The sequence below is a fragment of the Carassius auratus genome, chromosome 27, assembly GCF_003368295.1.
Source record: "Carassius auratus strain Wakin chromosome 27, ASM336829v1, whole genome shotgun sequence".
NCBI classification, from domain to species: Eukaryota; Metazoa; Chordata; class Actinopteri; order Cypriniformes; family Cyprinidae; genus Carassius; species Carassius auratus.
Genome location: NC_039269.1, coordinates 29,177,651 through 29,193,862, shown reverse-complemented (window position 1 = coordinate 29,193,862; position 16,212 = coordinate 29,177,651). Strand labels below are relative to the sequence as shown.

The 16,212-nt window shown below is 37.0% G+C and overlaps 1 protein-coding gene across 2 annotated transcripts; it reads right to left on the bottom strand.

Moving 5' to 3' along the window:
• Positions 1-630: 630 nt before the first annotated feature.
• On the bottom strand, positions 631-14,780 carry LOC113046152 (laminin subunit alpha-3). Of its 2 annotated transcripts, none has more exons than XM_026207062.1 (31): positions 14,570-14,780; positions 13,624-13,734; positions 13,415-13,533; positions 12,457-12,537; positions 12,062-12,156; positions 11,409-11,462; positions 11,146-11,297; positions 10,678-10,788; positions 10,034-10,145; positions 8,690-8,857; positions 8,398-8,591; positions 8,199-8,315; positions 7,935-8,089; positions 7,643-7,784; positions 7,054-7,153; positions 6,825-6,941; positions 6,415-6,585; positions 6,186-6,328; positions 5,800-6,003; positions 5,539-5,687; positions 4,747-4,909; positions 4,252-4,379; positions 3,962-4,118; positions 3,730-3,840; positions 3,496-3,638; positions 2,969-3,086; positions 2,548-2,685; positions 1,740-1,870; positions 1,367-1,498; positions 1,147-1,252; positions 631-1,063 (listed from the first exon to the last, which is right to left on the bottom strand). In XM_026207062.1, the coding sequence occupies exons 1-30, from the start codon at positions 14,756-14,758 to the stop codon at positions 1,165-1,167; spliced, it is 3,993 nt and encodes a 1,330-aa protein (XP_026062847.1). In that variant the 5' UTR covers positions 14,759-14,780; the 3' UTR covers positions 631-1,063; positions 1,147-1,164. The 2 variants fall into 2 exon arrangements, with proteins under 2 accessions (XP_026062847.1, XP_026062848.1); XM_026207063.1 differs by having other exon boundaries at positions 8,199-8,312.
• Positions 14,781-16,212: the final 1,432 nt, after the last annotated feature.

The window sequence follows — 16,212 nt, the reverse complement described above, 5'->3', positions numbered from 1 at the left end:
TGAGTTTATCGGTTTCTCTAGATCAGTTGTCTTCAAGAGAAAGAGACAACCAGTACGGTATGAGGTGACCCAATATATGGACGTTTTGGGAAATCAGGTGATCGTTTGGGGCGTGGCCATCTGCTCCCGAATGTCAGCTCACAAATTAACCCTCTTTGAATCCATAAACAACCAAACTGAAGGCTCAAGATTATCTAATTTCTCATATTTTGCTCAGTTAAAAGTCTCCATAGGATTCTATAGGCCCCTCTAGAGGCTGTTACTATAAAATGCAATTTTATGCCATTGTTTCCCACCAGATGGCATCACAGACACTCAGTGACTCAAAACCCAAGCCATCTGTTCATTTTTCATAAGAGATTTTGATAAAAAAAATATATATATTTTTTTTTGGTGAAATAATGAAAAAAAAAATGCTTATTTGCTTATATTTTCTTAAAGAAATATTCAGACTAAAAGGTAAAAATAATAAAAATCACCTATATATATATATATATATATATATATATATATATATATATATATATATATATATATTATCATTTATACAAGTTTATTAAGTCTTGTCGATTGAAACATTCAAGCAATTTTTCACCATTCAATTGCAAGAGCACACAACAGAGGTAACTTTAACCCTGAATTCAGTTTTATTTCACATCTGCTTAAACTTAAATAGACAAATACACAAACAATTGTCCAAAAAAAGCATGTCTTTGTCGAGTTTTCTTGTTTACACTTTTATGTCTCTATCGAATGTGAACAGTTACGAAATAAACCTGATGTGTAAAAGTGCAGGCAAACATTCTGAAGCCAATTTAGATGAGCTTAAAAACACAGCAACCCTTTACAGTACTGCAAAACTGTTATTTGTTAAATGCAATTTTTATATCTCTATTGGAAGCATGGAATGAAAACTACCATAGATATGCCATGAAAATATCTTTATTTTAAATCAAACAATGAAATGCAGCAGCAGGTTAAAGTGAGTTGGTTACGCTGTAATATAACAGCATTTCTTCCAAAGATCTCTATGTGGAACGTCTGCATCAGATACTCCTCGCCTCTGGAAGCAAAGAACACAAAACAGACACTAAGTTCGCTGTCAAATCCAGACACTGTGTTGTTTACTGGTGATGATAAACCCACCTGCTAATAGCTGCACTGCTAGATACTCCGTGTGCATGTGTTCAACAACACGTCTCCTGTGGAAGAGTAAGCGCCCAGATCTTCCACTCTGTAAAGAGAATCAGGTCTGCAAACACACAAACACACACATGAGCTGACACACTGGTGTAAACCAAGAGACCATGTACACATAGGTTTATGAGGAGTTTAAGCAAGCGGAGGCATAAACGTGAATAATGACCTCCTCAGATACAGGTTGGAGATGCAGCCCTTGAAGGTGTCTTTGCCCAGGATCATGCTGGAAGAATACGGTCCAGATGAAGACCCTGTCACTATCTTGCCAAGATCATCTTCATTGATGCGCAATTCAATGCTAAAACCAAAAAGAGAACATCAGTATGAAAAAAAAATTAATGAAAAATGCTTAATTACATGTGTTTTTGAAGTCCCTCAGTTCATTCATTTAAACGAATGAGTCCCTACTGGCTGGGACTTGTTTTCATTGCTATTTTTCAACAAAAGGCAGTAAAGAATAATTTGAGTAAATGTTATAAGATGCTAATTATATTTTTTATAATCATATTAATAACTGCAATCAGGCAAATGAATCTTACTTTTGGCCCTGATTGAAAACAGTGAGATAATGCCATTTCCCATCCTGGTACTGCTTAGTAGATTTCCAGACGCTCTTCTGGAATCTGAGGAGCACATATCCGTTCTCCATGGAGATCTCCATGTCTTTACTCTGCCAAATACACAGAGATATATACAACAATAAAGCCACCAGTGGAATGTATTGGATTATGTAACTTAAAACTGTATATTAAATAGAAATCTCAATGAAATATACAGTATATTGTATATTTCTTACTGAATGTTATTCAAATGTGTCAAATGTTCACATTTCCTATAGACGACAGGTATTTCTTCAGCTGTGACAAATTTGAATACATTTTCTTGGACTGAAATATATGGAGAGAATATATATATTTTTTAATGCTTTAAAAAAGATTTCTATTTTTTAAATATATTTTCAGAAATACATTTTCTATTCCATATTTCCATTTTTTTTTTTTTTTAAGCAAATGTATATTTCATGTATTTTTGTGTATGTACTTGTTTGTTGGTTTGCTCTTCTGAACATTTTAATTTCCTCACAAACCACTAGAGCTCTTCACAATGAGAGTTAAGGTCCTTGCACACTGAGTCTCAAATATTCGCATCCGTTTTTCGTATTCGTCATCTTTCCGATCAAAATGCTTGCTATGGATGCGAAAACCCGGAAAATCTAACCTTTTCCGATTAAAAAAAAAAATCGGACAAAAGTTTTGGAGGCAACTTTCGGACTCAGTGTGCAAAGGCATTTCGACTTCTACATGCTTTTGACCATGTAGTGTGTGTGACTGTGGAAGAGATACACACGTTTTTGCTGTTCTGCAGCAGGATGCCGTCTGGTTCTGTGCTCCTGAAGCCCAGAGAAAGACTGACGCTGTCTAAGCTGAAGTCTTCATAGAGTTTCTCCAGTGCACCGCCGAGGCCGAACTCCGCTTTCCTCAACATCTGGAAAATAGCATGATGGTTAGGTGCCTTTCTCTTGTCGTGAATGGTGAAGAAACCAAGCTAGCATATTACATGCACATTTAGTCATTTAGCAGACGCTTTTAGAATAGAAGCAATCAAAATCTGACTGCATAACATGTTTACATATAATTAACTCAAAAATGAATAGAGAAGCTAGAGTTAAAGGGTCAAATAAAGATGGAAGAGATGTGTTTTTAGCCAGTTCTTGAAGATGGCTAAGGACTAAGCGTGTCATTAAATGTAAATCTGGATGATTGATTACCTGCAGCTCTTTAGTGCAGCCTTTTCCGACTCCCACTTTCTCCAGGACGTTCGGGGTGAGGGTGGCCGCTGTGCCGATCTTCACACAGCCTTTCAGAGCCGGGGTACTGATGTTGTATCTAGAGTAACATGACATCAGGAAACTTTAGAAAAGAGCTCCAGACGATAGAAACGATACGATAGACGATGCAGCGCTGAATCGGACTATATCTGATTCAGTGTCGCATTGTGAGTAGCTGTGTTATTGACTCTGTTCCTGATTGTTTGATCAGGGTTGATTTTTAACCCAAATGACCCAAGCTGATTGCAGAGTACATCACATTATATTATTGTAATATGCGAAACTGTTAGTTGAAATTACAAAATTGATATTGAAATTTGTGAGTAATCTACCCAGCTCTGTCTATTACTTCTAAATGATGATGTTTTATGGTTTATAATTCTTGCTAACATTATAAGCAGACTTTAGAGAATGCTAAAAATGTGCAGTTCATGATCACTGCAAAGGGAAGACATTAAGACACGGACCTCTCACGCAAAGAGTCGGGAATCCCGCCGATGTAGAAGTGCTTGAACATTTGTGGAATGACGTCCGTCCTTTTGACCTCCACCTTCCCTACTCGGACTGTAAACTCTCTTCCTGCAGAAATGAAAACTTTCACATCTGTTCCCTGAAATGCAAAAGACAGAGTGCGATTTATTTGTCACCGCTGTGACTTTGGACAACATCTTAAAGAAAAAGTCAACTTGGCTCTTCCTTACCGGAGGAAGGCTTGCTTTATCTTGACTCATGACGGGCTCCAAAATATTAGTTTTGTCTTGGCCACGCATAACGACGTAGCCGTTCTCAAGAGAGATGCTGTAGAAAAAGTCCTGATATAGGGCATGAAGAAAACAAGTGTGAAAAGTGTGAAAAAAATAACGAACTAAAATAACAATTACTTTTATGGGAAATTTGTATGAAAGACACATCAGGAAAGGTTCAGACTCTTACATCCTCCTCGTCTCCTAAATACAGCAGAAGAGCATCCTTAGCTCTCGTTTCCACTTGCTGTAAGATCGACAGATAACTGGGGAATTTTCCAAGCTCCACTTTGGCGTAACCGGTGCCTTCATAGTATTCTGAGTCTGAGATCAACAGTGGGATTTGTCTGAGCCAAAAGAAACAGATTTTACTGAATGTGATGTTCAAAGAAACATCTACACACAAACCAACAGTGAATGTGAGTATATTATTACTCATAAGTACATCAGCATATCTGCAGTCACGTGTTAAGAGCTTACCTCTTGCAAGGGGTTTCTAAGTTAATATCAACCGCGTTCTTAAAGTTGTACAGACTGATGAATTTGTCATTGAAGGTGGAAAACTCAATGCAGCCGTTGTATTTGCCGTAGTTGAGAGAGTCTGGTGGCTACAAAAGACAGAAATGCTCTTTTTAAAAAAACGAATATGTATTTAAAAATGCACCAAGAATTAAAGAGCGTATCACCAGTTTTGGGTGTAACGCTTTGGGCAATTAACACGAGTCGCGTAATCAGATTTCTTTTTCAAGCAACTAGTAAAGTATTGTATTACTTTTGAATTTACAACAAGTTGTTGTTATTAAAAACAAATAAGCAAACTCAGCTCAAACAGAAAGTAATGCAAAAGTAACGTAATACATTGCTTTCCATAAAAAGTAACTAGTAATGTAATCAGTTCGCACAATATCGTATGCATTACTTTGAAAAGTAACTTTCCCAAACAGAATCCTACAGAATAAAAGCATGCATATTTACAGTGAAGTCATCTGGATATCCTCCGACATAGAAGACCACTTGATCTGGGCTGAGGTCCAGCAGGTTTTGTGTCAGTTCACCCAAGTATTCCTTCAGCTGTGAAGGCTTCGGATTAATTGACGTGAATTGATTTGTTTGATTGACTTGTGCATCTTGATAAATTCTAGATGACATATGGAAAAAAAAAAAATAGGTATGGTATATAAGATATAGTTCAAGTACTAATTATATAATATAATGCAACTATACTAATTTAGATGCACCAGTGGCTCCAGCAAACAAAAGCCCCAAAACGGGTAAAACATGCTTTATTCCTTTAAATAGGAGCAAACTTTAACATGTTTAACAGCAGCTACTTGTGACAAAACATTATGCACACACGCAGCTGTTTGCATATAAATTAATGCACACATGATGCATTCAGCATATTACCAAGATCATAAACCTTGCAGATGCTTTCGGAGATACTAACAGATACATTTACTGTACATTCATAACATAAAATATATTGCATTTGTTTTTTCTTTGTTTCTTTTTTCAAATGATTTGTAGTACATGTGTGGCAAAGTGGATGCAATAATACAGCAGCAACTCCACCTTTACTGCATCTAAATAATCACACTTACTATGCAATACTGAAAAAAAAAATATATATAAAAATAAATCCTTTTAGTGACAGCGATAGCACACAGTTTTCAGGAAGTAATGGAGAACGACCGGAATTCAAACCAAACCTAAAATAAACAATCTTAAAACAGCAGTGTTTTTTGTGATCGATGCATGCTACTATACCTGTAAAGGTCAATTTTGTCGAAGAAAGACACTTCAGATGAGGACTCGGTGATGCTGGATGCCTCGATATCATACTCCTTTCCACTGAGCTTATAGATGACGTGCAGGATGTTACTGCGAAGAGCCATGCCGATGTAGTCTCCGAATGCCTGCGAGAACATTTAACGAATGCATGCATGATGCTCAAGCTAAATAAAACCCTGATGTAGCCTGGAAAGATCCGAATGAACTGTAGTTGATGCACAGTTAAAGCACACTCACGTCCTTGTTTCCGAGGTACATCACAAACAGATTGTCATCAGCTGTCTGCCGCCGCCGCCGGCTGCCCCCATCGAGCCGATTGGGGGGTTTCTCGGGCCTCTGGAGCGACAGGCTGAGAGCGGTGTACGCCCGCAGGTCGTCCAAATCCTGTGGAGGACGCAGCTCTACGTACCCTTTCCCCGTGAATTTCATCGGCACAACAACCTGCACCAGATTGAAACATTAAGAGGAGAACCTGACCATTTTTTCAATCCACGTGTCCTGTCACAGTAATTTCTACTCTAGTTGATTTTTCTCAATTCTAATGCGATGTCGCTTTACACTTCAGCAGTTATGCTTTATTTTCAATCTACTGTTGATTGAATCTATAAAATGAATAGCCTTACTCTGTTAGCAGCTTCCCTCGCTTGCTCGATCAACTCCTTTATCTTTTTAATATTATCAGTCACGTTGTTCCCGGTGCTTAACTCAGAATTTATCTCATCTATTTTATCCAGCAGGGATGGGATGGAGCCGCTCAGGTTTCTGACTGTCAGACGAGAAAATAGTGCATGGGTTAAAGATGTACAGTAGATGATAAAGAAACGGATTAAAAACTACGGGTGCAGCGCTTACCGGTCATTTCGACATTATTGAGAGCACTGTCCATGTTAGGGAGAGTAGGAGTAATGGAGATATTGGTAACTTCTGCTCGGATGTTGTTTAGCTGGTCCATTGTGTCATTCGTGGAGCGAATGGCCGCCGCTGCCGTTTTCTTAGCCGCGTCGATAATCTTACCAATATCATCTGTGATAGGACAGAATGAAAACATATATTGTTCAACTAGAGAAAGAAACTCAAGCAGGTTTGGAACAACTTGAGAATGAGTAACTGATGAGAGTTTTCATGTTTGGGTGAACTGTCTCTTTAAGACTAAAACAGGGCTTGTAAATCAAACGTGCCAGCACTTGTCATTTCAGAAAGCAAAGCTCTCTATGAACGCGTCTGTGTGAGGAATGGGCTTGTTTTGTGGTCTGTTCTCTCACCTCTCTGAATCCCCTTCAAACCCTCCTGAACCGCGAGCAGATCCTTTCCCAGTGCCTCCTTCTTCTTTTCTGCAGCTTGCAAGCGTTTCTTCTGATTTTTGAGGTCTTTCGTTGCTCCTGATGAAGACAGAATACAGTGTTTAAATGACACATGATTGATTATGTAAAAGCAGATTCAACATGTAGCTTGATCTTCACAGAGTTAGGTTTTTATTGAATTCACACATACCTTCAAGATCTTTAGTAGCAGTTTTGGCATCTTCAAGGAGGTTATTGCTATCGTTTTTCAGATCTATCGCTCTGTTGAATAAGTCCCCTTCAATGACGTCCTGGAATAAAATTATTATAATAAAAATCCAAACACATATTTTTGCCATTGTGCATTGGCCCAAAAAAGTCCTTAAAAACTTTTGAAAACAGTTCCTCAGATGATGACCACATTATTTTATTTTATTAATTAAATATAAATTATTCATTATTTTTTCAATTACATGAATGAACTGTTTTAGTTAATTTATTATTTAATAATTTATATTTGTAGTGTATTTTATTGTAGTTCTGATCCATTTCACAGCTGCTAACAACTTTTTAAGCATAGACCAAATAAAGTTTTCAATGTAAATTGTCTTAAATCTTGATAGTTTAACACTCTAACTTTAACACTAATCTTTGTTTTATTATTTGAAGCTTATTTTTGTGGATGCTTGGCTTGAAAAGCATGCTTGTGCTATCTTTTTTTGGCATCAAATGCAATGATATCCAGTCATTTTAAGCACACAGATACTTAACATCCTAACTTTGACATGAATGTCTCCTACATTGAGTGCTTTGTCAGCCGCCTCTTTGGCCCTCTTCGCCATCTCCTCTGCAGCGTTGACGGCGTCGGTGATGTTTTTGTACGCCTCTATCCCAGAGAGAGCGGTCTGCACACCAGAGCGTCCACTCACATTCTGTACAGCCCTGTCCGGGACAAAAACAGCACTTACATGCCATATATCAGCAATATATCAGCAGATTCTCAGCCCTCTGGGGGAAGGAATATGTATGAACCAATGCAACTGGAATTATATTGAGATGACAATCGAAGTGAAAGCGACACAAGTGTCTTACTCTTGCAGCTCTTTGGCCAGTCTGTGCATGTTTTCTGCATGTTCTTCTGCCTGTTTCACGATCTTCTCTTTGGCTGCTGCTTGTGAGAGGATTTGGACTCTGTCCTGGAGTTCAGTCTTTGATCTGTTGAGCTGCGCCGCGAGCTTCTCGTATTCCTGTGGGATCATGAGAGGCTTTGTCACCAGCGAAATCACTAAAACTGGAGCTGATCATACCAAAAATACCATATCAAAATGTACCGTCTACGTGTTTCTGAATGCTCACCGTTCTGCTGTCATTGAACATATTCAGAGCGTCTTCAGTGTCCTTCAGATGTTTGACTGCAAGAGCGATCTGATCCTGTACGCGGTCTCTCTCACGCTCCAGATCCTTCACTCGCTTCTGAAAGATCAAACCCGAATGTATTCTCTGTTGACAGCATGTGTCTTTGAGTTTCCAGGATTGTGAGGTTCTTGATTCTCACCAGAATGTCTCGGAGGCCTTCTGCGTTGATGTCGTTCTGACCGCTGGCGTTCTTCAGCGTATCACCCGCCTGTTTGAGCAAATCCTCCAGCGCTTTGAGTTTGTCCTCGTAGCTGCTCAGCAGACTGTCCACACGCTTCGACGCCGCCTCGTTCTCATCGCACCGCTTTGTCATGTTTCTAACATCCTCCAGAACTGCAATGAGAGCCAAACATTAATACGGCAGCTGGCAGTCACTGTCAATACAGATCAGCAGCTGAGACGTGCTCAGGATGAATCCACAGTAAATGTACATTTGTTAGCTTCAGCTTGCTCTGTCTTAGCTGCGTCCTTCTGCGGCGTGAAGCTTCTCTTCTGCATCTCCTTCACCATGCTCTGAGCCTGCTCCAGGAGTTTGGCTAAATCAGCGTGAGGCAGAGTGGATCCACTGCTCTCGGAGTCCATCAGCTGCTTCAGGAGCTCTGAGGAACCAATCATGTACACACACGTCACCCTGGAGCACACAACCAGTCATAAGAGTCCATGTTTCCAAACTGAGATTTATACATCATCTGAACGCTGAATAAATCATCTCTGCATTGATGCGTGGTTTGTTAGGAGAACAATATGTGTCTGAGATACAACTATTAGAAAATCTGGAATCTGAGGGAGCAAAAAATCTAAATATTGAGAAAATTATCTTTAAATCTGTCAAAGTGAATTTCTTAGCAATGCGTATTACTAATCAAACATTAAGTTTTGATATATTTACTAAATATCTTCATGGAACATGATCTTAACTTCATATCCTAATGATTCGAAAATTCGATTTACAATCGAATACAATGCACAATACACATATCATAAATACATTACTGATTTCTTTAGCATTAATAAACACTTTCTTTTTTATTTATATCAATTCTAATATGTATTATTATTATTTATTTTTTTAATCTAAAAAGACGATATTTGCCTATTATAAATGTAGTGTGGGTGTTTAACCAGCATAATGTGTTAACAACTGGTACACTATTTTTGCACTATGGGTCCATTTGGACCCGAAAAAACTATATTTTATAAAACATTAATGACGTAATACTATAAAAACAAATAATAATTGTTTTAAAAAAATAGTAAATGCAGTAATAACATGGTAATAACATAGTAACATTCAAATCTTTTAAATATTTTCACATTTTTCAAATTCATGAATTCATGAGAATATCAATAAGAAGTTGCTTATTAATGAGTGAATGTTATGGGTTTTGAATGTTTGAATGATTACCATGTTATTACTACATTTATGTATTTTAATGTACTAAAAAAAAATTAGTTAACCCCACTGGAACAAATATAAGTTAATTCAATTCCTTTGAATTTATAACTCATGATTGCTACATATTTTTTTAAACAAAACAACAAATAAAAAAAATAAAAAATATTTAATAAGTTTTATTTATTAAATGATTTTACTTGACTAAATTATTACTTTCAGATTAAAAACAAGTGTTTAATTTGTTATGCTGCAATATCTCATCAATAGGCAACAAAAGATTCAGTTCAAAAAACATCTACAAAACATCTGCTTTCATATACCACACAGAATTACAGGAAATTAATATTATTAAAAAAAATCTGTTTGTGTTCCTTCTTACCCTGTATTTTTCTGAGGAGGTTCTGTGTCTCGTTGTCCAGATCTTTTGCTCTTTGGTGGCTGTTTTCAGCGTTAGAAAGAGCCTTCTGTGCATCCTCAGATTGCTTTCTGACCTGGACATAAAACAGTGCATGAGTTATTTGATCCACAGCAGCAAATATCCCATACGAAAAAGTGAATATATATATATATATATATATATATATATATATATATATATATATATATATATATATATATATATATATTTGTCCAAAATGTATTTTAAATATATGTTAAATATGTTGCAAACTTTGAAGCTCAATGAACTAAATTTTTATTTAATATATTTAATTTAAACATATACAAAAAAAGAAAAATAAGGAATAATAATATAATAATATTATATAAAATTAATAAAAATTTAAACTGCAAAAAAAAAAAAATAAATAAATAATTGCTTTAAAAATATGAACATATTCCCCCAAGGGAAAAGTAAAAATCTATGTAAATTTATTTTTACACATTTAAACAAATACAGTTTGCGGCCCTTTTTTGTATATTATGAAATTACTTGCAAGAATATAGATATTTTCTCTCTGGCTCATAAACAGTATTCTTTATGAAACCTGCATATTGTGCATCAGAAAACACATCTTCTAGTACCTGTTCTTTCAGCTTGTCCATATTGTTGGTCACACTAATAACATCTTGCTCCAGCTGGTTAATTTTAGGCACCTGGCTGTCGACGGTGAAGCTGAACGTGTTCACCAGATCCTGAAAGAAAGCCATCACGGATATAAAGAGCAGAAGGAGATGTGTTCATGTGTGTTCTTCCAAACATTGGATGACAAAACAGACACTTGGCCATCAGATTCTGGGTCCATCAGGAAAACATGATATATTTAACTGATAAACGCTATGATATTTTAAACTACATTCTTATTTCATGCGACAGCAAGAAGAAGAGAGTGTGTGTGTGTGTGTGTGTGTGTGTGTGTGTGTGTGTGTGTGTCAGACCCTTAAAATGTGCATGATCACACTTGTTTTATGTGCAGTAATAACTGTTGACTTGATATAACAATTTCATGTGACTACAGGAATAAGACAGAAGGAAAGGAGATGGGGGAATACCCTTGTGGCAGTAATGGCTTCTTCAAGCTTCCTCAGATGCTCTTTAGATGAAGGTCTGAGAGAGTCGACATCCAGCTGATCTTTAATTCTTCTGAGCTCAGCATCAAACTTTTCCAGATCGTTCAGCAGTTTCTGTGCACAGTTATCACACTCTGAAAAAAATCACACACACACACACACACACAGTTACAAAATAATAAGATAATAAAATAATGAAGACATTCAGAGCCAGAGGTTTGTGAGATGCTAGTAACATCCTCTACCTTCACAACGCTCCTCTGTGTTTGTGTCCTGGAGCTCCAGAGAGTTCTTGCACACTACATCGTGAATGGAAATATTCTCTGATTATTATGAAACTGATTAGTTCAACCCTATTATGATTTCAATATCCATAAAAATCTACTCATTAATACATTACAAATCTACCGCAGAAAACAGTTTAAATTAGCAAAAAGAGAGAGAGAGAGAAAGAGAGAGAAATAGTTTATGGGTGAATTTCACATAGAAGATGTTCAGGTCTTATTTGATATTTACTATAAGAAATAAAATGCTACTTAAAGAATCAAAATATTTATTTATGTCTATTTTTCTAATGTATCTGCATTAGGACATAGCAGAATTTTTTTTTTTTTTTGTATTATCATTTGGTTTACATGCTAATTAAAAGTAGCTATTATTCTAATAACAATAATTGTTAAGAATTATGAAAACTTAAAAAGTAAGAACTTAAAAGTAAAACATCCATATCCATTATGATGTTTTTTAATATTTTTGCAGTGGTATTGAGAAATAGTTTGTGTTGGGAGTTAGAATTGAATGTTATTGTGCTATGTTTTTGCTAGCATTTTGAGTCGAAATGTGATAATCACCCATGAAGAGCTAAATGCATATAATACACACACACACACACACACACCTCCAGTGTTAGAGTCACACAGGTTTCCAGGACAGCTGCACAGACGACAGCGTCCACCGGAGACCAGAGGATCGCCGTAATATCCCGGAGCACATCTGAGGAGACATGAGCACAGACAGATTCATCTCTGCAGCGCACAGATCCGCACAGGTTGTGTATTTCCTCTAGGAGCTGATCGATCGCAAGCTTCAATGATCTGATATCATGCACTTCATTTTTTGAGCAAAATAACATCGTTTGTGGATCATTTTTGGTCACATCCAGCTGGAGTAGAAAACCACGCAGATTGACCAATACCTGATCAGCATGAACCAGCCTGGACAAGCACAGAAATGCATGCTGGTTTGAGCTTGTCTTTTCAGCTCTGATGTGATCTGTACATACTGCAGACTCACCGCTCACATCTTTCGCCGGTGTAACCGTCTTTACACAGACACAGAAGTCTGCCATCGCTTTGAGTGCAGCCCAAAGCAAAACTGAGGAAAGAGACGCCACCATTACTTCACAACATACATCGACCGTTATTTACATTTAAATAAACAGTGGGCACAATATATCACCGTACTTCCTCAGCTGATCGATTACACTAAGGATTGCAAACATGTTTTCTGAAATGTTATGTCTGAATATGCAAATAAGGCATTAACCCATTAAAACAAAACAATATGAATTATTTTATTTTTTATTTTTTATTTTTTATTTTTTTTTTACAAAGGGGATTTTGGATTTCTCCTTTTATCACTCCATAAATCTCTCTCACACACACATACACACAAACACACATTTTTTAAAGGTGAATGCTATATGAACAACCCCCTCAGTAAAACCCTTCGGAAAGTCACTTCTGCTCACAAAAGCTGCATTTATTTGATCAAAAATGCAGTGAAAATAAATAAATAAATGTGAAATATTATTAAATTTTAAATTGTCTGTTTCCTGTGTGAATATCTGTTAAAGTATAATTTATTTCTGTGATGCTCCGCTGTATTTTCAGCATCATTCCTCCAGTCTTCAGTGTCACATGATCTTCAGAAATCAGAATAATATGATGATTTACTGCTCAATGTTTGTGACGATGAATATTTGAGAAATACCAAAAACACACACTTCCAAGACGGAGAGAAGATACCCAAGCCATTTGTATCAGTGTTGTTTTGGTAGGATGTCAGTGACCAATTCTCACCATTAATTATTAGCACGCGTAGCCTACTAGCATACTGGCTGTAACTGAAATCTACAGATGCATATAGCTAAAGTGCATGAAAAGGCAAAAAGCCCCAAATATTGAAACGTCAATGTTTTTGGCGGCAGTGTTTCTGTCAGGGCTGTGTCCATCACAGATGGGACTCTTACTTGTTGGCGAGGTTGCTGAAGGGACATGGGCATGCGCTGCATCTCCTCTGAGCAGCGTGTGAGTAATATCCGTCTCTGCAGCGCTCACAGTGATCTCCTGCTGTATTATCACTGCACTTCTGTTACACAGAGCACTCGTGTTACTGAACTACACACAAACACAGGAGACTAATCCATGGAGCAACACTGAAGACCGAGCACATTCTTACCAGACACCGGCCGGTGTTCTCCTCACACTCATCAGAGAAACCGTTACAGGAGCAGCGAACACAACGAGCAAACGCACCGCTTCTGTCCAGATAGAAACCAGCAGCACATCTCTGAGGAGAGAGATACTGAGTTAACAAAACAAACCACCTCCACAAATCATGACATGATGAAGATGAAGTATTTGGACATGTCCAATCCAGTGTAATTTGAGTTGCCTCTGAAATATTGTTTAAGTTATATGTATAACATATTGTGAGATGTGGCAATGTGCATAACAATTATAGTTAGATGAAAGAACTCTGTTCAAAAGTAAAAGCACCCAGGCAAAGATTAACTTACAAAAGTGGAAAAAAAATAATTTACTCATTAAATTAAATCACAGTTCCCAATGCCAGACTATCAGATATTGGGTAATAATCTCAATAGCAAAAATAAATGTCATATGAGCATATCTGACTGAAAAACAAAGCATATAGTTTAAGTCACGACTTTGATACTCAAGTGTTTTAAATAAAATACCTCCTATTTAAAATAGTTTTTTTTTTTCATTTTAATTAGTTTTTTTTTTTTCTAAAATCTAAACGAGTGTCTATATTGACGTATCAACGAGTAAAAAAAACACTTATATTTGACAATGTCTAAAATATGTGAAAGGTTATTTTTCGAGTTTGTAAAAAAAAACAAAAAAACAATTGAGGTAACATTGTTTTACTTGCCATTTCTTTGTAATTGTTTATGAGATTTACTAGCAATTTCTGAGTGAAAACTGGTACTACACTATTTTTCCAGTGTCCTTATACTTCATACCTCTGTATACAGTATAGAAATGAAACAAATCGGTTTATAGCAATTATGAAAGCTGAATGAAATTATAGACAAAACGCATTTGATTTAGGCTAATAAGCTGTTTTCATTCACACAGATGCATCAGATCTGTCTCTGTACCTGTGGGTCGTCCACCGATGGAAACATGACGCGCTGAGCGTCGTCCACCGCGGGATACTGAACTCTCTGCGTCCACTCGGCGTGCTCTCTTCTGTTCTCGGGTCTGGGTCCTCCATAAACCAGTCCCAGCAGGGCCCCGAGCGCGAGGGCCCTCAGCGTCCCGCTGCTGCACGCGACTGATCCTGACATTCCGTGAAATAACGTGCGTCGCGCTCAGGTGCGCTTTTAAAGACGGAGAGAAACGCCCCAGACGCGCGCTGACGCGTCAATCCTCAGATGCACCAGGATCTGAGTCAGACGTGTGTACTGTACTCAACACCGGAGAAATACCAAAAACACACGCTTCCAAGACGGAGAAGACCAATTCTCACCATTAATTATTAGCACGCATAGCCTACTACCACACTGTCTGTGTATCAGTACTTATAAACATATTAAACTACTTTGAAAATCTGGAGTCTGAAAAAAAATAAAGACGGATAAAATCTCCTTTAAAGTTGTTCAAATGAAGTGCAATGCATATTACTCATCGAAAAAAATATGTTTTAATATATTTATAGTAGGACATTTACAAAATATCTTCATGGGACATGATCTTTACTTAATATCCTAATGATTTTTGACAAAAAAGAAAAATCGATCATTTTGACCCCTACAATGCATTGTTTTATATTGCTATGAATATACCCCGGAGACTTCAGACTGTGTTTGTGCTGCAGGGATATTAATGCATCATTCTTCATGACCATATTCTAGATCCATATACTAAATTAAGAGTTTATTGAGGGAAAAATCATAAAATAATAGTGAGAATTGTTCCCCAAACTTAAATATGCAGAATAAGGCATAAAAATGTGCTTAATAAACAGCCAATGTTGTTAGTTGTTAATAGTTCTTGCATGTTAATTCTGAGAACTGGTCCCTAAACTAAAGTGATTTAATATTAATATTTCTTCTCATCTCCCCATGCAAGAAGCTCTCACAAATGCTATTGTTGTTATGTCTTTCATTCGTCAGCTGTTTTAACTTATCATTGTTCGTAACGATGACAAACAGTGAGTGTTTGAGATGCCGCACACTGATCAGAATGATTCACGTGTGTTTTCTCTGCTTCCACACCCAGTCTAGAGAAGTCTCCACACGTCCCGTGCGTAAGAAAGCATGTCCTCCGGTTACAGACTTCAGCTCTTCACTTCTCTTTATGGACATGTCACAAACACTAAATGTGTTTGGGTGTGGTGAAGGATATGCATTCGGACAGGACTCTGGAAATGCAGTACACGCTCGGAAAAAAGGGTCAGCTGTCAGTGGGGCAGTACTTATTCAGAAGGTACAAATATGTACCATTTAGATACTATATATCTAATACCTTTAAGGTACTCATATGTGCCCTATAGGGGTTAAAAAGGTACAGATGTTTAGCTTTTGAGAGGGTTCCGCCCCGGTTTGTACCTTTTTTTTTTTTTTTTATGAGAGAGCTAGTTGCTTAACAATCTAACAAAACAAGTTCTTATTTTGCTGTGGTTAAAGCCTATTAAAATGGGATTGTTCCACTCGTTCTGAATTAACTTGATGATATGTATTCAACAACTTGAAGGGCTCTTATTTATTGAATAAAAAAATATGATTAATGTGGACAATGA